A 25,434-nucleotide genomic window follows, 5' to 3' on the forward strand; every position below is an offset into this window, starting at 1 on the left:
AGGAATTTCTTTTTCACCATGAGGTGGTATTAAGCTACAAAGCAACTTTGTTTATCCAATATAACAGTTTTTGGAGGAGGTCATTCATTATTATTCTGTTATTATTCACACCATTGATCTTGACAAAGACGATGCATGTCTTCAGTAAATGTAGCCTATGTAGCGCAGGCCTAAAAAAAAGTATCATGCAACTGCATAGTAAAGTGCATACTCTTTCTCACATAACATTCAACATTGATGCATATAGCCTTAAAGGGCATAATTAACTGAAACAAGTAGATTCATGCATAAGATGGTAGAGATATTGTTCGATGTGTTGTTACACAGGTTACTATAAGTTCGTTTATCTATTGTCATTTTTATTTGAATGTATAAACTGTTTATGCAGTGATGTATTCAATGTTATACATTTGAAGGTTATAAGAATTATTATTTAAGCATTCTAAAACGGTGTTTAACGAGTATTTGTAGCTATAAAACAATGATAGGTGCTGGAAGCAAATCCCAGTAAATCGTTAACAATTCTATTAGGTTCTGGGTTCAAATTGGCATCCAATGCAAAACTTTATGGAATGTCATTTCAAGATTTCTACCTGTAGTATGGTGTTGTGATCAACTGCTGTAGGGAGCTCAGGCGTGCATCTGAATGTCATTAACTCAACAGCAATTCATTTGTATTAACTGGACCGCTATTGCAGCATTCGGCACCTGTCGTCTGCCAGTTGCCAGTGTGTGCACGGCCCCTCAGCAGGGCTGGCTGTAGTGAGCCACCCCCACATCCTCACATGGATACGCCAGCCAGCTCACACTCTGCTCTCTCTGTATGTGCAGCACACCAGCCGTCACCGCCACTACCGCCACAGCCACCACCACCACCACCACCGCCACCATCGCCACCACCGCCACCACCACCACTGCCAACGCACCCCGCCAGACACCTGCTGCAGCTGCACTTCCTACATCTCCTCCACCTGGAGAAGCCACTGTCTCTCGCATGCGGTGAGTTCCCTCACTACACACACATGCACGCACACATTAGCACTACATTGTACAGAAGATAGAAAAACAGAGAAAGGAAATGTAAAGGATCAGTCTACATTCAGTGAGGGTCAGCAAAATGAAATGGAAAGAAAATCATAACATATGGTCAGATGAATAATGGGGCAGTATCCACAGAATGAGTAAGTTGTATTATGAGAGAAAGGTCAATTAAAAATGGTTTGGTAGGGAAAGCAGTGATCTATTGTGAACATTTCAGTGATATATTCCCATCAGAACCAGTAAACCAATCCAACAACAACTCTGGCATGTAAGGCGACTTCACACACCGAAAATCCAGTCACAGATAGGGATTATGAGAGCACATGATGCGTAACACTATATTTAAAGAGACATAAACTTCTAAAAATCATGGTGTATTGGAATGCAGTAGCAGGGGATGAGTAAAGACAGATTTATTTATGAGACAATTTAGGGTCGTTGGTAGAAACAAAAGAGAAGAAAGGATCCTAGACCCCTGGATTAAACTTGTGCAAGTAACAAGAATTACTCTGTTCAAGAGTCAAAACAAAAGCAGTAGTTGGCAGAGGTGGTCTCTTAAGCCTAAGCTCCTCAGGGTTTAGACCAACATGATTGTACCACTTTATTTTGCTATAGCAGGTAGTCAAAGTAACAACAGACATGCAAAGCAGAAACTCTGCCAACTGTAGATCACATTTCTGTCTGTCAACACACTTAGAGTGCTGAGATCCCATCATTTATTTCTGGGAAGAGGGGGTGCCAGGTCGGACTCTTCACCACAGAGCAGCATTTGCATCCAAAGTCTCCAGTTATTTGTTGGATGTAGTACAATCTTTGTCTTTGTCTACAGTTTTTACTCTCTGCTGCTTCCACCACTACCATGGCAATTATTCCCTGATGTCTTCAGATATATCCCACTTTCCACAGTTCCTTTCTTATCAATTCACCTAATTCTCAACATCCTTTTATTGTATCCCAATTTGAATGCTCCAAGGCACTTCTCTTCCTGTATCTCCCATAATCCATTATTCATTTTCATACAATACTGTGCTCCAAATGTACATTTTCAGATATTCTATCACAAAATTGAGGCCTATCTTCGGCAGCAGTAGCGTTGTTTTGCCTGGAATGATCTGTTTTCCTCTGTTACATTACTTCATATAACAATCTCGCTGTGTCCCTCATTGTAAATTGGCTTCCCAGGTAGCAGAATCACTCAAATTAATTTGCTTTGTGGTCCCTAATTTTGACGTTAAGTTTGACACTGATGTTATTTCTGTTACTCCCCAATATTTCAGTCTTTCTTTAGTTTAAATCATAATTCTGTCCTCATCCAACTGTTTATTGCGTTAACCACTTGGGTACTTCTTTCTCACTTTCAGTGAACATGGTAATAACACCAGTGAATGTTATCAATGAAATGCCTTCACCCTCAATTTTAATTAAATTTCTGGAAGTTTATTAAATTACGCGAACGATTCCTTGATGTTCAATGAAATGCCTTCACCCTCAATTTTAATTAAATTTCTGGAAGTTTATTAAATTACGCGAACGATTCCTTGATGTTCAAACTGAACCCTTGGCGATACTAATTGGGTCCCTGTTTTGCACCTTTTTAATGACAGTATTCCTTGCTTCAGCTTTTGCTGTTCCATGTTGATTATTGTACATATAGTAATTTATATAATCTGCTTGTATTCTATATCTCACTCGTATTTTTTGAGATTTCACACATGTCGCATTACTTTACTTTGTCAATCTTTTTAAAGGTGGCCTAATGCAATGAAGGCTGCGTGACTTTCTTTAAACTTTGCTTCCCTTTTGAAGTGTAAGATTAGATCTATCTCTCTGGTGATTTTACCTTTGTTACATCCAAACTTACTTTCTTGTACATATTAATCGTGTCAGCAATTAGGATTCATAAGCTAATTAGCTGATTGTGCGAAATCGTTCGCATTTAGTGGTCCTTACACGCATGTGGAGTGTGTAGATGATATTTTTCTGTAAATTTGTTGCTATGTCTATAGTCCCATAGATTCTACAGATGAATTTGAATAGTTGAAACTTCCTGGCAGATTAAAACTGCGTGCCCGACCGAGACTCGAACTCGGCACCTTTGCCTTTCGCGTGCAAGTGCTCTACCATCTGAGCTTCCGAAGCACGACTCACGCCCGGTGCTCACAGCTTCACTTCTGCCATTCTGGAATTTGAATAGTCGTTTCATTGCAGCCTCCTGCAAGCATCATATAAACTGCAAGGGAATGTTATTTAACCATTCGCTTTCTCTTTGCACAAATCGTCCAGAGCTTTGTTAAACTCTGTGTCTAATGACCAGTCTGCTATGTTTTCCAGCTCGACTTTCAGTTTCCCTTCCATCATATCATTCAATAGTCCCTCCCTCATGGAGGTGCTCATTGTACTTTTGTCAGCCATCCCTTTCTCTCCCCCCTCCCTCTCTCTCTCTTTCTTTCCTCCCCCCCCCCCCCCGCCCCCCTGCACTTAGCAGCGAAATTCTTTTCTAACTCTTACGCCCAACCCTGCAGATGTCAGACATTCAGATCAGTACCAAAAGTTGCAGGTCGATAGCTTATCAACAAAAACTGCGGTTTAGTTCATGCTGTCTGCTGTTGTCCAGCAGAGAGTACATAAACGTTAATTAAAAGTAACACCAGGACTACAGAGCACTTCACAAGCCTAACAGTATGTAACGTATGTTGCTTTCATGTGGAAGTTGATAGAGTCTAAGATTCCTGTATCAAAGATCATGGGTTCACAACCCAACGACCCTAAATTTTTACCGTATTATGTGTGAAAGTGCTATATGGGACGACGCGCTTTTTTTTGGGGTCATCAGTCTTCTAACTGGTTTGATGCGGTCCATCACTAATTCCTCTCTTGTGCCAGCAACCTCTTCAGGACAGAGTAGCACTTGCAATCTATGTCCTCAATTATTCGCTGTATGTATCCCAATCTCTGTCTTTCTCTGGAGTCCTTGGCCTCTGTAACTCCCTCTGCTACCATGGAAGTCATTCGTCGATTCCTTAGCAGATGTGCTATCATTCTGCCCCTTCACGTTGTCAGCGTTTTCCATATATTCCTTTCCTCTCCGATTCTACACAGAATGACTTCATTCCTTACCTCGTCAGTCCACATAATTTTCAACATTCGCCAGTAGCACCACAGCTCAAATGCTTAGATTCTCTATTCCAGTTTTCCCACAGTCCATGTTTCACTACCATACAATCCTGTACTCCATATGTACATTCTTAGAAATTTCTTCTGCAAATTAAGGCCTATGTTTTATATCAGTAGAATTCTCTTGGTCAGGGCTAGTCTGCTTTTGATGTCCTCCTTCGTCCATCCGTCTTTGGTTACTTTGCTGCCCAGGTAGCAGAATTCTTTAACTTCACCTGCTTCATGACCATCAATCCTGATGCTAATTCAGTTTCACTCAGGATAGGAATGTCAGCAGCATATCATATCCTTGATATCCTTTCATCTTGAATTTTAATTCCACTCCTGATCCTTTCCTTTATTTCATTCCTTCTTCTTTCTACAGATTGAACAGTAGGGTGGAAGACTACATCCCCACCTTACACTCTTTTTAATCCAAGCACTTTGTTCTTGGTCGTTCACTCTTATTATTCCTTCTTGGCTCTTGTACATATTGTATACCACACATCTCTAGCTATAGCTTAGCCCTATTTTTCTCAGAATTTCGAACACCTTGCACCACTTTACATTGTCGAACACTTTGTCCAGGTCATCAAATCCTATGAACGTGTCTTGATTTTTCTTTAGTCTTGCTTCCATTATCAACCACAATGTCAAAATTGTCTCTCTAGTGCCTCTACCTTTTCTAAAGCCAAACTAATTGTCATCTAGCACATCCTCAATTTTCTTTTCCATTCTTCTGTATACTGTTCTTGTCAGGAACTTGGATGCATGAGCTGCTGAGCTGATTGTGCGGTAATTCTCGCACTTGTCAGCTCTAACAGTCTTTGTATTGGGTTGATGGTATTTTTCCGAAGTCCTAAGACACATACATTCTATGCACCAACGTGAATAGTCGTTTTGTTGCCATTTCTCCCAATGATTTTAGAAATTATGATGGAATTTTATGTATATGATCTGCCTTATTGGATCTTAAGCCTTCCAAAGCTCTCTTATATTCTGATTCTAATACTGGACGTGCTCATGACATGTAAAACGGCTGTTTCGAGTTCACAGCAATGTTCTCTTGGTAGTCCGCTTTCGGTTCATTTCACTGAAAGTAGTAAAGCTGTAGAGTGCTTTAGTAGTTTCACAGAATATACAACCAGAACAGGAAAATAAAGAAACAGTTGCATCGCACATGTGGAAATAACAGCAATAACAATAATCAATAATACACAACATAATAACATCAATGATAAGTACATGATGTTCAAGTAACGAAGCAAAAGAAGCAGACTGTCAAAAGAACATTGCTACAAACTCCGAAAAGTGTTTGTACATGTCAGGAAAATGTTGTCCCATGTAACAGCTTCGCGCCAACACAGTTGTCACTAGTGGTATTTGAACGTTATACCTTCTCATCCACGCGAGATCTAGGATGCAGTTAGTCACAGATGCGCTTTTCCCATGATTAGTAGCTCTCGTGATACTTTTAATTACCCTTTACACGTCCTGTTTTCGTTCATACTCCATCGGCATAACAGCTTTTGGCACCGATCTGAGAGTCTGACATCTGGAAGGATGGGTGTTAGTGTTGTCATCCCTGCATTTAATTTCACAGAAGGATCTTTAGGCTTTTCTATGTGCTGAATGTGTGCATCCTACGATCACTTTTTATTTATTTATCCTGAAACTTACTGCTGTCATTCTACTTCATCGTCCCTCGAAATTAGAGTTACATTTCTTAGCGACCTGTAATACTTTATTCCTGGCTTTCCCTGACTATTTTAGTACTTCTTTCTTTCATCAATCATTTTATGTATTTTTTCCGTTTGCTCAGATTTCTTCAGAGTTGCCTTCCTTGCTCCAACATTTCTCTGTTCAGTTTTCGTGTTTCGCGTTGTCAGTGACACCAGCTGCTGAAATTCCAGCTGAGACATTCATTCTCGCGTTATCTACAGTGTCACAGAAGCTGAAGAACCCATTCCATTCGTCAGCTCTTCAGTATCCCATTTATCTGCACACTGATTGCTCCTAACAGTTCTTTTCAGTTTGTTCACCACCATAACTAACTGACCCTACGTCTGCTCGTGCGTACCTCTTACAGTTCATCGGATTCTCTATCTGGGAATGATATAATACGGCTGGAACCTTCCAATTCTTCCAGGTCTGTCTTACACACCACCACCTTCCTCCTTAACCTTCTTGATAGCCAGAGACGCTGAGGCGCTGAAGCAGTCATACAAATATCACAGAACAGAGAGTGTAGACTTGCAGTAATTCTGCCACATGGAGCAGGGGGTCTCTCACACAGGGAGCGGTGTGGACAGAACCAGCTGCGCAAGTCCCACAGAGGACTGTTCAGTAATGACTGCACATGGTAAGCCAAATGTCTTGAAATTTTTTCTGGAGCTGCTCTCCTACAAGTCATAAATATTTCAAAAGTGGTTGTAACAATAAGGAAATTTAGAAGTAGCTCAAAGTGTTAATCACGATATTTTTCAAAGTTTGGAAGGGCCACTTGTCCTTAACATTTGACTGTCTGTTACCATTATAACAGCTATAAAGACAGACAGGCGTACAAATGCCTCTACCTGAAGCACATACTTTGGTCTGTACTGGTCTCAGATGCTACACTTCAGGGACTGGTGCCCAACCAGTCCTAGGACGTTTATTATGTATAGTAAAACGACAATATCTAAAAGGGTGCACATGAAATGCGAGGTAGTCAAGTTATGTGGGTCACGTACAAAGAGGCACAATCCAGTTCAGATCATTCGGATACCTTTGAGAACGATAGTACCAGAGCTGGCCCGTACAGTGGGTCTGTAATTAAGTTCCGTGTAAGTGTCAGGCACTGTGTGTACATTTTCTTCATGCTTGATTTTGAACTTCCTGTTGTGTGGTATGGCGAGCAACTGCTGTGGGGAACTCAGGTGGTGCAAATGAATGTGATTACCGCACTGGTAATTCATTTGTATTTACTGGACCGCTACTCCTGTTGTCGGCGTGTATGAGTGTGTGTGTGCGCTGCAGTGGGCCGTCCCCAGGACCCCACGAGGACACGCCTGCTCACACTGTGCCTCTCTCTCTGTGTGTGCAGCCCACCAGCCGCTGCACAGCTGAGGCCCGCCACCACCTCCACCACCACCACCACAGCCGCTGCCGCCGCCACCACCACCGCCACCTCCACCACCACCACCACCACCACCTCCACCACCACCGCCACCGCCGCCGCCACCACCACCACTGCCGGCACAACCCGCCAGACTGCTGCTGCTGCTGCTGCTGCTGCTGCTGCACCGCCCACGACTCCTGCACCTGATGACGCCACTGTCTCTCGCTTGCGGTGAGTTCCCTCACCACACACACACACACACACACACACACACACACACGACCATTCTGTGGTAGATAAGATTTAAATACCGAAAAGCAAAGTGTAAATGCAGAGTCTAGAGTTAATGACGGTCAGCAAAGCGAACTGGCACTAAAATCAGAACAATACAGTCAGATGAATAATGGGGCTGTATCGACATGATAGGAGGTTGTATCGTGAGAGAGAGAGAGTCATTAAGAATAGGTTGGTAGGGAAAATAGTGAGTTATTGTTAACAGTTCAGTGATTTATTCTCACGCAGCGAATGTCAGCGATAACTCAGGCACATACGCCAACGTCGTACACAGAAAATCTGGTGGCAGGGAGCCACTGTGACTGCACTGAATGTGTGACTTTCTTTTGTCAAAAGAGGTAAACGTCCAGCACTCTTGGCATATTGGAGTGGTCTAGCAGGGGTCAGATAAACACATGTTTGTGAGACCATTTGGGGTGGTTGGCAGCACTGAGACAGGACAAAAAGAAAAACAATTATTTGCCATAAAATTTCCGCTAGTAACAACAAGTATGCTCGTCAAGCAGCAAAGAGAAGCGAATGTCGGCAGAGCGTCAGCTCGTCAGGGTGTGGACGACTTTGGTCGACCCGCCGCAGTATGGAGTAACAGCCAGTCCCAGGAACAACACACATGCGAAGCAGAAACTCTGCCTGCTGTTGACCATGTTTCTGTCTGTCTGACCAACGAGTTTAAAGTGCTGTGACCGCCCAGAGTCCACAATTACTTGTGCTGTGCGCTCCTATCTCTGTCCTGCCCTACAGGTTTTACCCTCTACAGCTACCTCTAGTACCATGGCAGTTGACCTCTGATGACTTCACATGTAACCTATTACGCTGACCGTTGTACATGTCACGGTTTTCCACATATTGTTATCCTCACCTATTCTGGAGGGACGTTTCAGTGTTCCTCTGGTATGAGTTCACCTAATTTCAACATCCTCCAATAGCACCGCATTTAGGATGCTTCGATTTCTTTCTCGTTTTTTCCCGTAATCCACGATTCATTTTCATACAGTACTTTGTTACAAACATACATTCAGAGGTTTCTTCCCCAGTTAAGGACTATCTTTTGTACCAGTAGCCTTGTTTTGCGAGGAATGTCCTGTTTTCGTGTGCTAGATGACTTTTTATAACAACCTCGCCTTGTCCCTAAGTGTAAATACGCTTCGCACATAGCAGAATCCCTGCAATTTGTAAGCTTCGTGGTCCTTAATTCTGATGTAAACTTTGCCATCAATGTTATTTCCGCCACTCCCCAATATTTTCCTCTTTCTTCTGTTCATTAATCCTAATTCAGTGATCATTCGACTATTTATTACATTCACCAACTCCAGTGATTCTTTCTCACTTTCAGTGAAAGAAATATCGCCAGGAAATTTTATCAATGAAATGCTTTTTACCCTCAGTTTTAATTAAATTCCTGGAAGTTTCTTCAGTTCCACCAACGATTCTTTAGTGTTCAGACTGAATATTTGCGGAGACTATCATCATCGCTATCTTTCACGTTTTTTAATCAAAGCACCAATCCTTCCTTATTATTGTACATATTCTGTGTTATCTGCTGTTCCCTATGTCTTATACCTATTTTTTTAAAGTTTCGTACACTTTCACTATTTCACATTGTCAAATGTCATTTAAAGATCTACAAATCCAATAAAGATCTGCATTTTTCTTACACATTCCTTCCACAATCAGGTCGAAGGTCTGATAGGCCTCTCTCGATCCTTTACTCCAAATTTAGTGTGCTCGAACAGACCCTCAGTTTTATCTTCGATTCTTCTGCGTGTTATAATTATTCTTGTTAGTAATTTGGATTCATGTTTAGCTCACTACGAGAAAGCTGTCGCAATATCGACCCTTGCTCGCCTCTGTAGTGTTTGGATGGTGTGTTTCTGGCAGTCTGTTGTTATGACTCCTGTCTCATGGATCCTACAGACAAACTTGAATTGTCATTTGATTTTCACCTTCCCAAATGATCATGTAAGTTCCGAGGGAATGTTAACTAACCGTTCCACCTTGTTTGTGTCCAAGTTTTCCAGAGCTTTGTGAAATTATGAGTGTAATGGCCAGTCCCACACGTTTTCCAATTCGGCTTCCATCTCTTCTTCTGTCACGTTATCTGTTAGTTCCTCCCACTCACAGAGGTCTTTAACGCACTGTCTTCTGGCATCTGCCCTCTCCTGCCCGTTTAACACTGGGATTCCTTTCGAACTCTTTGTGTAGTCATCCTTGCATTTAATTTCACTGAAGGTTGTTGCGGCCTTTTCCATGTGCTGAATGCATCCTTCTTATGTTCCTTTTCTTTTCGATTTTTTCTAATTGTTCCTGCAGTCATCCTATTTTTCCTTCCCTCAAATTTCCGACTGATTTCATTTCAGCACTGTGAACTCCGACTTGGTTCCTGGAGTGGCAGAGAATCGTCCTGACACATCCACCTGATATTTTCCTGTCGTTGTCATCGATGGTATAGATTAGAAGATTTATGTTTCCGAGTCCAGAAAGCTCGTTTCAACCTCAAACTAAAACCACTTTAACCTTTTACACCGACGGGGTCAAGGAGAGAGCTACATGAGATGGTTGATGCGATAGCTCAGGGGTGAAGCGTTAACCCACCAAAAGGGTGACTGTGGTAGATGTAGGCTGAAGTCTCGCTGGAAAGATTTTTTTTGTTTCTTGTGTGGAAGAGTTACCCTCAAGTAGATCCACAAGCAGTTAAAAAGTCCTTAGAAAACTTTTTTTTCCTGTCTTGATTCAGTGCACTGTAGGTCTAAAAGTGAAAACTTAACGATTTGAAAACGTAGTTGCTGCTGTTTCGTCTTGTACAGAGATAATTTTTATGCAGAAAAAAGTGTAGAGATTTAGTTGGGGCACTGAATAACCTGTTAACTTGATTTCGTTATATGCCTGCACACACTGCTACTTTTCCACACATACTTCCGTGGCAGTTCTGCAACGCAACTTCATTATGACTGTGGGCTGCACTTGGTCACAGCCTGTTTTTGCACAGGAAGGCACAATATCTCGCCAACTCATGACTATTTATGGGCGTTTGTGCTATCGGAACATTGTTTTATTGTAGTATATTTTTCTTGTAAGGTTGGGTTGGTAAGTTGCAATTCCTTTGTGTTCGTACAGCGTATACCTCATTGGTTGTTTTGTTGGTTTATTGAACACGCTAGGTAAATATAAGAAATGCGTTATCATCAGGAATGTAGTCTCCCACATTATCTACCGTTATCGAACTTGTACTGTATTCATTCGATTGTTTCATTTTCCTTAACAGCGTTTTGAATGCTTTCTCTTTGGTCATTGATAAGATTTTCTTGTACTGTTTGCTTTTCTGATTGGAAACAGTGTGTTATTCGAACCTTATGAAAAATCTTTTGTAATCGGTGTTACACTGTCTTTTGGTGATGCCAATGTACGTATCTGCAAGGAAAACCGCTTTAAGTGAATAATATTAAAAATAAAGTTATTGAGTCATAATGTAAATAGTGTCAGGTGGTGCTAAAAAAGCGAATCACTCATGGTGAATGAGCTGCATCTCTACAGCACATGTAAGGCACAAAAAACAGAAATAGATACAATAGCTACTGAAGAGTGCGACTATCCGAATAATCACCTCTGCTCTCTATGTAAGACGTTACATTTGCCGTCGGTGAGTCTGGATATTATTCGTAACAGTGCTTTGGATCAGAATATAAGTTAGAGAAATGCAAACGAAACTCTGGGAAATGCTTCACGTATTGTGGCCCCTGGTCAGTACTGCAGCAGACAGTGTCTTCGCTGCAGAGTGAAAATCTCATTCTGGAGTGTCTTCGCGTCTTCACGAGGCAAAATCGCCAGTGATCATAGCATCAGCTGAGCCAACGTATTCACCGTCTCGCTAATCTAACGCAGAATTGGCAACGTCACAGAATTCATTTGGCAACCACGTGATCATTGATTTGGTCAATTCAGTTGATATTTTGTTGTCACTTCCGATAAATAACATGACAGATTCTCACTTCAGGTTGAACACAGAGGTGTCAAATTTGTTCCTTGATTCCAGAAAGACCATTCCGCGCAGAACATGTAAGTAATCTCATATTTTAACGCTACTGAGTCTCTCTACTGGCGAAGTGTACCGCAGTGGGAGCGCAGTAGCAGCGCCAGCTGAATGGAGACCCGGCTCCTTTGACTGGGGAACGCTGCGCCAGCCGCAGGTGCTGGTCGCGCGACCAGCCAAGTAGCCATTCTGTCTGCTGCCTACACCTGCTCTTACAGAGTTACAGGCTTCCAGATCGAAAACCATCGAGCAATTCGTACCGCCGCCACCTTAAGCCTCATCACAATTTCAGTTTACTACCCAGTTGATCCAAAGGTCAATGATTCAAGAAACTGTTAATGTGTACCCTTTTAGAAATTATGTTTTCCTCCTTATACCACACACTGTTTGTGAATATGCACGGCACGTGTTCCCAGGCTTCAGCTGGCTGTAATGCAGCTCGATTTCGAGAAGGCTTTCGACAGGGTGAGCCACCAGTGCCTTCTGAAAACAATCCATCGCCGACATCACTGGTAGAGTTTCGAAGAACTGCACTTTGTAAATCATGATCAGTGGTCAGGTGACCAGGCAACCTGCGTTCACGAGTTGTGTGCGCCGAGGTGGTCCTGTGTGGAGGGCCTCGTTCGCCACTGCCGCTGAGGCCCTGCTAGCCGCTCTGCAGAAACTGCTACGAGGGCTGCACGCATGCACACACGCACACACACACACACACACACACACACACACACACACACATGCCACACACGTCGCCAGAATATCGTGTGTAGGGCGTACACAGGTGACGGGGTGTCGTGATCTCCGGCGAGAGCGAGTCGCAGAAGGCACTGCAGGTCACCAACAAATACCAACTTGCGTCAGGTTCAAAGCTAAGCAACACTAAAGCACACATCATGAATGTGGGGTGCGGAATATCTTTGCGAAACACGCGAGACCTCAGTCCAAGTTCTGGCTCTGGACTACAGGTCTAACGTAAATCGTACTGCAGCTGCAAACCCTAAGAAAGTGCTTGCCAGCGTGCCAGTTGGAGTCAAAGAACATAGAGAAGGCTTGACGACATCCAAAGGGCACACTTTGCACATATGTAGATGGTCTGTAAAGTCAACTGTGTGGCACAAGTTTTACCCATAACAGGTGAAACAGCAGCAAGATTTCTGTCAGCTTTGCGCCATTTTGTAACTCGTGGTAATATTTTTAAGATAAAGTTTGACACGTTGACCATCTCAGGCGGCAACGGGGAGGGGGGGAGGGGGAGATTAAATATCGCCGACTTTGGGAGAAAGTGAGAAACTATATTCGTGTGTTCGACACACTAGATGCGGAAGAAGACACACACACGGCCCTCACGCCGCACTTACCAGACGAAATTACTCCCACTGTCTGGAATCCACCCACAGATGTACGGCACGTCGCCAATGGCTTTTATCGTTTTGAACAATTTTGATTCCAACTCAGTTATACTCAAACCAGAGTTGGCTGTCGAATATGGTAAAAGTCAGGAACATGTACGTGGAATTAATGAGAATCAAAAGCGGAAACGTGACTGTACAAAAGTAGCCGCACTACGGCTGGGCGGCCATCTGGACAAACATCGGCACCCCTCACCTACCAACGAGTGTGAAAACTACTCGGTAGAGGGCAGTAAACAGGAAAGTAGCAACCAAAGCGAAACTTGAGGCAGTCCACCTGGGTGGTCGGCAGCACGTGACGGAATTACGACCTGACAGCAGGCGAGGTTCGTACGCGCTCAAGTGAACGACATCTGGTGAGTTATCAGAGAATTCTTAGCCACAATAACACGAACTCTACTCCCAGTACCTTGCCTTCCAATTTTCTTGAATCGTAGCGACGTGCCGCGTGAATAAAGGAATGCTGTAAACTGGCTAAGAGGACAGACAACGCACCACCTGCCAGCAGAGGGAAGCGAGGCGGGCGGGCGCTGGGTGGGTCGCCGCACGCACGCCGGGCACAAGCGGGCCACGGGGCGGCGTGTGCGTCGCTGAGGCGGGAAACTGCGAGAGGAACTTCGCAACATGTTTCAGTACATACAGTTACGTGGTACAGTGTGCAAAGTGAATAGAAAAAGGCGTGAACGCAAGAACATCATAATGAATCGTCCTTAAGCTCTTTTGTGTTAAACGGTGTTTTTTACTGCCTTATTTATTTTTAAGGAAACAGAAATCTAATTTGAAATACATAGGTCAGAAGCACTCTATTTTGTGTTGAAGGAATCTCGGAGGAAAAGCTGGTCCTCACGACAGAACACGTGGTACTTTTTAGTACACTTTATTTCACTTCATTCTGTATATTAAAACTCCTTTTGTCCAGAAGCGACTGCGCTGATTTCTGCTGTTCTGCGTTACACTCATCGTCACCCGCTGTATCAGGAATCTCAGCACGGAGCTTCCAGCGCGTGCAGTGGTCAGCGATGGCAGAAGACCAGCTTTCCAAACGAGCCTCGGGAACTGAGGCATTGGCCGAGTTACAAGATGTTGAGAAATAAATCGGAAAGCAAACCATCGTGAACACAGCTTGGAAGGCGTCGCTCTCAGCTGAGTTAGTTTGTGTGCAAACACGGTCTTTCAGATGAAGTGCTAAAAATAAAAAAAATTAGAAATAAAAAAATAAAAAAATTATGCGCGAAAATAGCGCAGCGACTCGGTGACAGGTATGGGGGAGGCGTCGTGGCCAGACCTCGGAATGGTTAAAAAATTAAATGAAATAAAGGGGTTAAGGGCGCGAGTTTCTAGTCTGCGTGTACTGGATTCGAATACCGCAACTCGCATGAATTTTAATTCGTGGTAGTAGTTGCTAGTTAGGAAAAAGTTGAAATGATTCTTGCTACATATGCTGAAGGTCTGGGTTCGTTTCTCACATCCGGCAATCATTTTTAACAAGCAGAAGCAGCATGTCTCCCACCTCTGGTAGCCTGGAGGAGAGTCGCTACAGGTTGGGCCCTGACAGAGGCGGAAGTCACGCCGGGTCGAAACTCTGTCGCCAGTCACCTTTCTTAAGCGATATTTTTTTTAAATCAATGAGCCAATTGCTGTACAAGGCCGCAGCGCACTTGACTCTTACTGTATTCGAGCCTGAGACGTGGAAAATATTGACGATGGACTGGAATTCGAACTCGGATCTCCCTTTTCGTCACGTTTGATCACTTTCAGATGATGCATTTCCACTGCTTCATTGTCTCCACTTGTCTGCAAAGTCATAAAGACGTTCACAAGAGACACATCCCTGGGTTCGAATCCTGGCATGTCACTTTAAGTTGCAACATGAGCTCAGCAAAATACATGTGAGAAATTATTCTGATTTTACCGATTCTCTGGGCTTTGTTAACAATAATGGTGGTACTGGTTTCGAGTCCCAAGTCAGACGGGCAGCTTTTCGTCGCTTTCGTGTCACTTTCAAACATGCCACTCCTAGCTACTGGTGAAAGAGAATAGCACAGTCGAGGTATCTTTGTATGTAGTCAACAACTGTGTGTCCAGGGTTCGATTGCTAGTCAGCAGAAAATTTTCATAATTTTATTTACAATACAGAAATGCGCACATTTCGCTGCTAATGAAGTAAGTCATTATATAACGTCTACACGTGACTAGAGGTCCGTGTCGATAGGTGTTGGTTTCGAATGCCCATAACACAAAACACTTTCGTCTCCTGGTTTCAGTTTGTCATCTCATTGCTGGTTAAAAATGACGGTTTCTGGCGTTTCATTCTGCTTAGTTAACCATCCGATTAAGTGCTGCGTTCGAATCTCCGGGAAACAAAACTTTATGGCAGATCATTTCAAGTTTCAACTTGGACACTCTTTGTTACTTGTGACTGAAACCATACTTGAGATATTTCGTCTTTACTTGCTGGATTGCATTCCCAGATAGTAGCGAAGTGAGAAAACTTTTGTCGTGTCATTTAAAGGAGGATGCTGCTTTCTGAGGTTTCATTTATTACAATAAATTTGAATATGCAAGCGTAATGGCTGTGTATTGTACAATAACACGTTTTCTGGTATTTGCATTATCGAAGTGTCAGTTTGCATGTAAACCGATAATCACACAGAGCAGTTTTCTCTTGTGGGCTCATGTAGTGAACATTTTGTACAGGCAAAGACTGCATAGAACAACAACAAAGAATGAAAGAAAATTTCCGTTAACACAATTAATTAAGTCTCCAGCAACTATAAAATCTACGAAGCCAACAAAGCACAAGTGTAGCTGTTCTGTGTGTGGAAGTGTGATTCAACGTACACATCTGGCACAGTTATTCTTCAGTAAGACAAGAAATTTTAAATGTCATTTATACTGAAGTAATTAAAGAAAATAGAAATACTATAATTACGCAAGAAAACCAGAATTACACTCTAATACAAGAAGACAAGCCAGATGCTTTGTTGACTGAACCTGTAATGACGCATTATTCAAGACATTGAAATAATGAGAAAAAAAGCGAGTTTTGTTACCTTCATATACATTGATGAAAAGCACTCTAATCATTACAATATCTCGCGTAGAACAACATCTGCTGTTTAGCCCATCAAACAACTGCATAAAACATGGAACAAGCACTCCCTACTAAAACATCTCAACACCGACTCGCTACTACCACATCTCAACAAGCACACTCCAGCACGACCTCTCGACAAGAACTCTTTACTACGACATCTCAGCAAGCACTGACTACTGCCAGATCTCGACAAGAACTGCCAGTGGAGGCGGCGGAATAAAACTCTTTGGTGCAATCTCTGGCGCTGTGGCTCAGTGTAGCCACCTTTCAACTTGCAGGAATGAGTGTGACAAAATGTGGTAATGAAATTCTTTCAGAGGTTGTATAATGCTATTTGTAATGGACGATGAATGAAGATTTTCTTATGAGGGGGAGAGAACAGATTTGCTGTAATTTAATACATACACACAATTGCGCACTGTTTTGTACTGTGGGAGGGGGAATACGGTAGGTTTGTTTCAGGACAGATTTGTATTCGCAACAGTTGTTTCCTCGTCTGGCTGTTTTCCTCGTTCTGTGTGTTGTGTGTCTGTAGCAGAGAGTGGCAGTTTGTGTGTTTTGTGCAGGAGCCTCTCTGCAGGGGAGAGGGACAGAAGGCTGGTCCAGGCGGCTGAGGAGGGGGCAGTGGGGGAGCTGAGGGCGCTGATCGCCGCAGGGGCCGACGTGGGGGCGAGGGGCGGGGGTGGGTGGACCGCCCTGCACTGGGCAGCAGACAGGGGAGGCGTCGAGGCGGCGAGGCTGCTGGTGGGGGCGGGGGCGGCGGTGGACGCCAGGGATGACTGTGGGTGGACGCCGCTGCATTACGCGGCAGCGAATGGCCGCGCACAAGTGGCGGCTGCGCTGCTCGTCGCGGGGGCCGACAGGGGGGCCACAACTCGTCGTGGGGAGACACCGCTGGACCTCGCCAGGGAGTCTGGCTACAGGCGGCTGGTGGAGATGCTGTCATGAGGCAGGCAGTCCAGCCAACTCTGTGCAAAAAAACAGGAACTGAAAGAGTTTGTACGAGAGCAATATTCATAATTTTTTAAATAAAGATCGAAAAAGTCAATCCTATTGTGACTCACTAATTTCAGCCCTCCTCGAGTAGCATACAGCACACAAATACTCTAAGCAATGCTGTAGCAAAACTGAGACAACGCCAGATAACAGCAAAATAATTCAGGTAACAACGGACAATCCTTCTCTCAAGAAAAATGTCCCGAGTAAAACTTCCAGACTAAACTTGGCAAAAGTCAACAGTTCATTGTGAACAATCACAACTGCTCTATAATATCTGATCGCTGAAAAGTATTTCACACCACTCTACAAGTTGCTACATCAGACTATTCTAATTTGCAACATACCGAGATTAACGCTGTATCACTTCTTTCACCAGAATTTTCGCTCCTGATATCAGACTCAATTTACTTCTCCATATTCAGCAAACATTCTACTCTACCGTACCTGTTGTGTTTAATAACAATGACATAGTAGTAGCGGTATTCACACCACATAATGCGACCATCATCTGGAACCATACAGTCAGTCTACATTGAACTAAACACAATCAGACCACAACATGACACGCATACAAAATGTGAAGGAAATCCTCTCTATCTGGTACTGTTGTCTCTACTTGACGTAAAAGATTGCAACGAGCAAAGCAATCCTAGTTGTATTGGAGACAGAACACCGGGGCCCGAGTTTCAGCACACGAAAGCAATTTCGCAGCGACGCACACGAGTCTCCACACTCATCGGTCACAACGGCACAGCTGAGACGGTGACGCAAGTCGTGGAGCTACAGGTAATAAAACTACACTTACTTTGACTCGTACAGCCCGCATCTCGTGGTCGTGCGGTAGCGTTCTCGCTTCCCACGCCCGGGTTCCCGGGTTCGATTCCCGGCGGGGTCAGGGATTTTCTCTGCCTCGTGATGGCTGGGTGTTGTGTGCTGTCCTTAGGTTAGTTAGGTTTAAGTAGTTCTAAGTTGTAGGGGACTTATGACCACAGCAGTTGAGTCCCATAGTGCTCAGAGCCATTTGAACCATGTGCGAAATTGTTGAAATTTGATATCGATATGCGTAAATCTCAATACAGTGCAGCAGAACTGTATAAAAATGTATGTGAAGGACACGCTACACGATGCGAAATCCCCTCTAGCCAGTTCATCAAACGATTTGCCTGCGAGAGAGCAGGCCGCTTTGAATGTAATTTATATACGCAACTTGTCTACAAAACTAATGACTTAGATTAAAATGTTGGCCCTGGATACTGTTAATCCTTATCTTTAGACATGGAAACAATGACTGTACCAGAACTGCTTTTGTATTTATAATGCAAATGAACATAAAATTTAACACATCTGAGTTTGTGTCAAACTGCTTAAAAATTCACAAGATAACATCTTTCTGAAACAATTTACCGATCAGAAACGTCTGAAATGATATGATATCTTCACAGATCCATTCTGGTGTGTGATGGAGGATACTCTGAGTACCACAGGAGTTTCAGCCTTTTCCTGTTCCAGTCGCCAATGTGTTGTACTCTCATAAAAAAGTTTGAAATCGACTGAAAAACTTCCACGTCCACAAGAGTAAACAGCTTTCATAAGTTTTAGCTCAAAGTATCAGTTCCAATTACGATTAGCAGAAGTGCCGAGCGCATCCTCCACGTACTTCCGTTCAAAATTTAATTTTTGTACAGTTCTGTTGAACTGTATTGAGATTATGAAATTGCATTGTCCTCCTTTTCCTAAAAGCTCCTTCACAACTGTAGTGGACAAGGTTCATTCTGACGCTAGGCTTACTGTAACTCAGGAAGCAATCGAGAACGGAGCTGAAATTCTGCCGTTTCTGTTGACATGCTTCCCATGTATCAATGATTCGGAACGGAGGACTGTAGAATATTTGGTAAGTGAAATGCTGTGGCAGGTTAGTCCTCAGGGACGGTGCGAGAAATATCTTCCGACTACTCGTCTGTTAAGAGCTCTGTCTGGTTTTTCGTCCTTTGGCGACAGACCGACGTTGGGTGGCCATTGCTCCCAGAATCCACTCAACTCGTGACGTGTTTATTACAACCGATCCAGCGCCGTCACGCATGCAGCACGCTATAATCTGGAGAACTTGGCCTTGAATTGTTCTCACTGTCTCAACGTGGTATTAGTTAACTGCAGCAGCGTCTGCGGAAAGTTCTCAGAACTAATCTCGCTTAAAAGCGGTAACAATGTCCACATAGTAGCAGGGACGGAAAGCTGGGTGAAACGCGAAGTCAGTAGCAACGAGATTCTAAATTCCGGTCGCAACGTAGGTCGTTAAGAGAGGTCGATCGCTGGTGTTTAAAGCAGTGAGAAGTAGGATTACATTAGAGAGATCAGTGGAGATCCCGAATGTAAAATAATTTGTATCGACAGAAGTGTTAAGGTTGGCTCAAATGTGGTAGTGAGATGCTTCCATAGACTCAGCGGCAACAGCGGCGCAACAGTTTGAGGGGAACCTGGAGAATGTTTCGCGTGAATTTGCTGGCCATTTTAGGTGGAAACTTTATCCTGCCATCTATACAGGGAGACAGGTGGCTAAAACTGGTGGTAGGGCCAGAAAATCATAATAAATTGATCCAAGTACTTTACCCAAAAACTACCCCGAGCCATTAGTCTGAGAACCGACTGGTGAAGATAACATCTTAGACCTGCCGGTAACAAAGAGACCCGAACTTTTCGAATGTGTTGGGGTAGAAATGGGAATCGGCGATCACAAGGCCGTTACAGCATCTCTGACGACGACTGTAAACAGGAATACAAAGAAAGGTGGGAAGGTCGTTCTGCTCAGCAAGAGCGACGAGAAACAGGTTTCAGGTTACCTGAGAAGTCAGCGCTAAAATTTCCTCTGCAGCACAAACAGCGTGGGTGTCAGTGGGAGAAGTTGAAGAGTATCGTACAGTACGCTTTAGGATCACAGCGATGAGTTTAAGGCACCGATTTCCATACAAGTGCGCGTCGGCGCACGCCAGAACACGAGTGAACAGTACAGAAATGACAGAGATCCGAATGTCAACAATGGAACTCGAGCCAAAGAAAGAGTTCTTTGTGGGAAGCGATCCACACCTGTAACTTGCTGCGTTACTCTCTACGTGACGAAAACCTGCGTAAACATTCGGTCTGGTAGTTTAGGGAAAAATGCTTACAGCACTTTTATCCACGTACAAGTAGCTTCAGGGGGCGACATTTACGCCGCGGGGAAAGTCGTAGGTGGGGGCGCGACGCGGAATGCGGGCAGCGAATCCGGCCGAGGGCCGCGCATGCGCAGAAGCAGCGGGCGGGACGGGAACAGGCGGTAGGGGCGCTGCGAGCAGAGATAGAGAGAGAGAGAGAGAGAGAGAGAGAGAGAGAGAAGACCGGCCACGCGACGGGGACGCCGAAACTAAATCGGGATTATCTCTTAGCACATAAAATCTGCAACACTGTTTGGCGATTCGAGCTCCAGTTCTACTCAACAGCTTAAAATTCAGCCGTGATCGCAGACACCAGCGTCCGGCTGGCAGTTAATGTCGCGATATTACAAAGATATTTTCTTCTGCTCTACTAGTAATTTCGCAGTTGTATCTCAGCAGGTTACATCTACCTGATGGCCGTATACGGTGTACAAACACTAAACACTATTTCGACAACAGTTGTTTCACTTATGAGACAAAACGTCGCATTATAAAATTTCTGCTCAAAACTTCAGCCATACGCAGTGTCACAACAATAACAAACTACACAGTTACAAGTATGTGAAATACGGACATGTTTCCATTACTCGACGTATGTCGGTACAAAGTCCCCCTGATCTAACGCTGTCTCCAGCACACGGCAGGCCGAGTACACAGCCAGACCGCCCGACACACACACTGCCTGCTACTGCCGTGAAAGGAAGCAACACCTGTGCTGTCGGTGTTTTGGTTGGCAGGAGAGCCAACACTGTGTTACTGGAGGAAGCCGAAAAGCACGCGTTTTAGCTCAGGCAGGCAGGTCAAGGATATTAGAATTTAGAAAAAACGGACGTAGCTGGTGGAGTACTTAGCTTTAATCCATATCTGGTGAACGTCGCTCTTGACGGTACATGATTCACAGTATCAATAGTAACTTGTAATGGCGCCTTGCTAGGTCGTAGCAAATGACGTAGATGAAGGCTATGCTAAACTGTCGTCTCTGCAAATGAGAACGTATGTAGTCAGTGAACCATCGCTAGCAAAGTCGGCTGTACAACTGGGGCGAGTGCTAGGGAGTCTCTCTAGACCTGCCGCGTGACGGCGCTCAGTCTGCAATCACTGACAGTGGCGACACGCGGGTCCGACGTATACTAACGGACCGCGGCCGATTTAAAGGCTGCCACCTAGCAAGAGTGGTGTCTGGCGGTGACACCACAGTCGGCAACAGATCTACAACGAATGTAATTACAACGATACTACAGAAGTTGAGTGCATTTATCAAATTCACAGGTTCATTCAGATTTATGGCCCAAAGTACTTGAAAATTGACACAGCAAATAGGACACCCCGTTTCCATTTCTCATTCAAGTGCCGACACGAGATATTTCTGCATTATGGGCATTTTCCAAAAAGCGTGAGCGTCCAGTTTAGTGGCAGTATCATCTCCTGAATCAAATCGAGGGTGGAACGGAGTGGAGTACAGTAGAAACAGACCAACACTTCACCACCACTTACACACGTAACTTCATTACCGCATCCTACACAATGCAGGGCGGCCATCCTTGGATAAAATATTGCCCGGTTTCGGCCGACAGTTGTGAATTCTGTATGTCTGGAGAGACACCCACACGGATGTACCTCTCTGAATACACCGATTCTCGTCCGCCGACCCTAGTTAAGCTACTCTGGATGGCGAGCGCCTGTTGGCTTTAGTTTTGTATTTTCGCGGCCTCTGCTATTTATACCCAATATTGCGATAGGAACTGCATTACACATTTCGTACCACGTCGCACGCAATGTTCCACACCGTCGCCGTGGTGCTGGACACCCTATGTAGAGGCGACACAGCGCACTCCTGTACCCAGCTGCCGGCTGTAGCGAGGTGTGAGAGGTTACTGCAAAACACACACCGCGTCCTCCAGAACTCAAAGTAGTGCCGTTAAGTCGATCTCACGTCGTACACAATTCCCGCCACGCCCACTGCTTACACGTTTCGTCATCTATCCACAGCCACAGCTACACAACGCCCAGTAGGGAATAAATCCTTACCAGCACCTCATGAGCGTTATTCGTGTTAAAAAAATTATTCGCATTCAGTCTCGCCACCCAGGTCACAGGGAGTGCCGTGAATGTTTCGCAGCTTGCTACGGAGATTTAGGATTGGCGCCAACTGAATGCATCAAAATGAAACACGCATCAATGGCAGACACCTGTAAGGACTGTGTGAAGAACAAAATTGTAGTTAACCTCTCAGATGAGCGTTTGAATAGTGCAGCATGTGGTTCGTTGGGACTGAAATGCTCGATAAAACCGACTGCTGGTTCTCCGAAGTGAAGAAATCGTAGGCAGTTACTCTCGTAAAGAAACGGCCAACGATAGTGACTTAGATGACCAGCAAATGTTTCCGAAATAAATTTAAGAGTTAAAATTTCCATGCCGCAAGTACGGAAAGCGTTGGTGTATGGGATGAAAGAACGTGCTGAGAAGTGTGTGGTAAGGAATGCTTACATACTGGTAGCCCTGGTGGAAAGCAATCCGATGAATAGGGAGATGCAGAATAACGTGAATTCCGGTCGTCAATAGTCGCGACGTTCAATATAAACACTTTGGACCTATTCCTATGAAGCAATAGAAAAGTCAGTGACAGAAACACCATCTTGCATGACATGGTTTCCGATATTGCTAACGATATAAGGAGCGAAAGAATTTGTAGCTTCACCAAGTTGGACTACCCGCTTCGAAAACATCGCAGAAAATCACGTCTAGAAAGATCATAAAGAAGGTACCGAGAAGAAGGTCTTAAAAGTATATAATTCATATTTAGGTGTTGGTACGTTTCGTTTGATATGTAAAGAATACGATCGCTGTTCACAGTGACTCTACCGTGAACAATGAAACCAGCCTCTGAATTTGCGATAAAAGGACGCTTTCATTGAGAGGCGTGAAGAGGCGGATTTGGAGTCAGTATCTGCACCCACATTTCTATACATTATCACTCTGGGTGGCTCAATGTTCATTGTTACCTGAGTCAATCGGCTGGAAAGTGCAGGTCTTGTGGAAACGTCAACGTCACCCACACACAAAGTAGTGATAGACTCATCGACATCTGGAAAAGTGGCAACATGAGTGTTGTTACAGTTGTAATGCATCACGCTTTCCTTCCGCTTTCAGGAAGCAAATCCCTCTTCTTTGCAGATATGTGTTTAGCTGAAAGAAAGGAAACTAAAAAGCTACCGCCATTCACAACCAGAATTAACCATCGAAGTGTTGCCAGAAAACAGTTCCACTCTTCCGCTAAACAGCTACTTTGTACACTCCGCGTCATATGCTGATAAATTAAGTTCAGCCTGTGTCACATCTGTAACGGAAAAGAGTATTTTCTATTTCTGGCGACAATTTTGTGCGGCCTTTCGTCTTGCTACGGCTGCGTACGTCCGTCTGAGCAGCTGCCAGGCAGCGCCAGGAAACAGGCGCCACTGCGCACGCGCGGCGGCGACTGCGTGGGAAGCCCGAGGTTCCTGTGAGCAGCTGCCAGCGCGTTCGTGCGCATGCGCAGAGCTGAATTCGCGTATTAGCAGTGCCTTCTCCCGCTCCTGGCTACTTGAGACGCGGCTGTTTCCCGTATGAGCAGCAGCAGCAGCGAGTAGCCAGATGCTACCCAGAAATTTGTGGCGGCACCCATAAGATGCTCATTAACCTGCTGATAAAGAGAAGGCGAACAAAGCCATTGCTACATTTCATATAGGAATCTGTAGACAGCATTCGAGGTTCCAGGATGTAATGTTAAAATCGTTAATCAGATGTAATCGCTTGCCAGATGAAAGACTGAAGTACTTATTTGGCCATTTCTCAACGCCAGTTTTCCAGTAGCTCATCTTTATTTGGAGTTAAAGCCCAGCAGGTGGCAGAGTAAATGGTGGCAGTCAGAACAGACAGCTTAACCTGCCGAGAAAGAGCAGGAGAACAAACCTGTCACTGGACAGGTCTACTGGGAGTCTGTTATTTGCACTTCTGGATTTGTACGTACTACGTATGTCTCAGACGCTGAGAGACACTTGTGAATCGCTTATTATTCGCTCGCTGTCTTTGCTCAGAGCAGCTATGTCGCTGGAAGGTGTGTTCGTCTTTGTCATCGCTGCTGGGGTGAAGGAAACATTTTTTTATTTGGTGGCACTGCAGTCGCGCGTAGTTAGATTCATTGTTGAATTAGACAGCCATGTGAAGGGAATTGAGATTTTTCATTAAAGATTGTTTACTTTTCACTGTAAGGGTTTTTTCATGTCTGTCAATTATTTTTCTAACAATTGTGAGAGTAAGCATTTGACATCAATGTTGTCCTTTTTCAATGTTAATGCATGTTGTAACATAAATTTCATAGAATTAATAATGTATCAGATAATGTAAAAACTGTTTGTCGGGGCATATTTCACCTAAGAGCATTGTCCACATCCTCAGTCCATGTCGTTTTTATTTAAAGCAGTCTCTCACTCAGTGGTGTGTACAACACAGTTTACTTTCTGGCTGGAGCTTCGGCAGTAAGCTCTCAGCAACTGCAGTCAGAACTTTGCAACTGGCACGCGGAGAGCAGCAAGCACTGCCTTTCCGAGCACTTACATTACGAGGTGAGACATTTCCATTTCACGATCTGTTTGCTACGAAAATGATCAGCGCAGAGGGGCAATTTCATGAACAACATTATTTGGCAGATCATCAAAGCACAGGGACAACTTTGTTTAATTCAAGAGATTAACAGTACAGTTTCAGCAGAGCATTTCCATCGAGGAACAGGAAATTAACAGATTGGAGCTTTTTCCACGCACAAACAATACACAATGGTATACACAATTTTTCACTGACCCATCTTTTGTTCTCGACAATACAGGTGAAGAATCAAAGCCAAGGTAGACACTTGTGAATCAGCAACAGACGAACCAAACAACACACTGAATGGGACAGATATCTCAGCACACCGTTCATAGAATTCCTAATGATTCAACTTTGCGCTCGCTGCATTTAGTTCTGAAGAATAAAAATCCGCCAGACAAAATAAAAGAACTTGTTTCTTTCCCCACGTCAGAATGTTTACGTCATCGTGAATTGAATGACATTGCAATTACTAATACAAAAAAGGCAGCTGAGAAAAGGAAAAT

General features: G+C 44.1%; 1 protein-coding gene across 1 annotated transcript; it reads left to right on the forward strand.

The window, feature by feature from the left end:
• The first annotated feature begins 994 nt into the window (after positions 1 to 994).
• LOC124720243 (ankyrin repeat domain-containing protein 65-like) lies at positions 995 to 17,066 on the forward strand. The gene is made up of 2 exons (XM_047245559.1): positions 995 to 999; positions 16,685 to 17,066. The coding sequence occupies exons 1-2, from the start codon at positions 995 to 997 to the stop codon at positions 17,064 to 17,066; spliced, it is 387 nt and encodes a 128-aa protein (XP_047101515.1).
• The last annotated feature ends 8,368 nt before the right edge of the window (positions 17,067 to 25,434 follow it).

This window comes from Schistocerca piceifrons, chromosome 11 (assembly GCF_021461385.2).
Source record: "Schistocerca piceifrons isolate TAMUIC-IGC-003096 chromosome 11, iqSchPice1.1, whole genome shotgun sequence".
NCBI lineage: Eukaryota > Metazoa > Arthropoda > Insecta > Orthoptera > Acrididae > Schistocerca > Schistocerca piceifrons.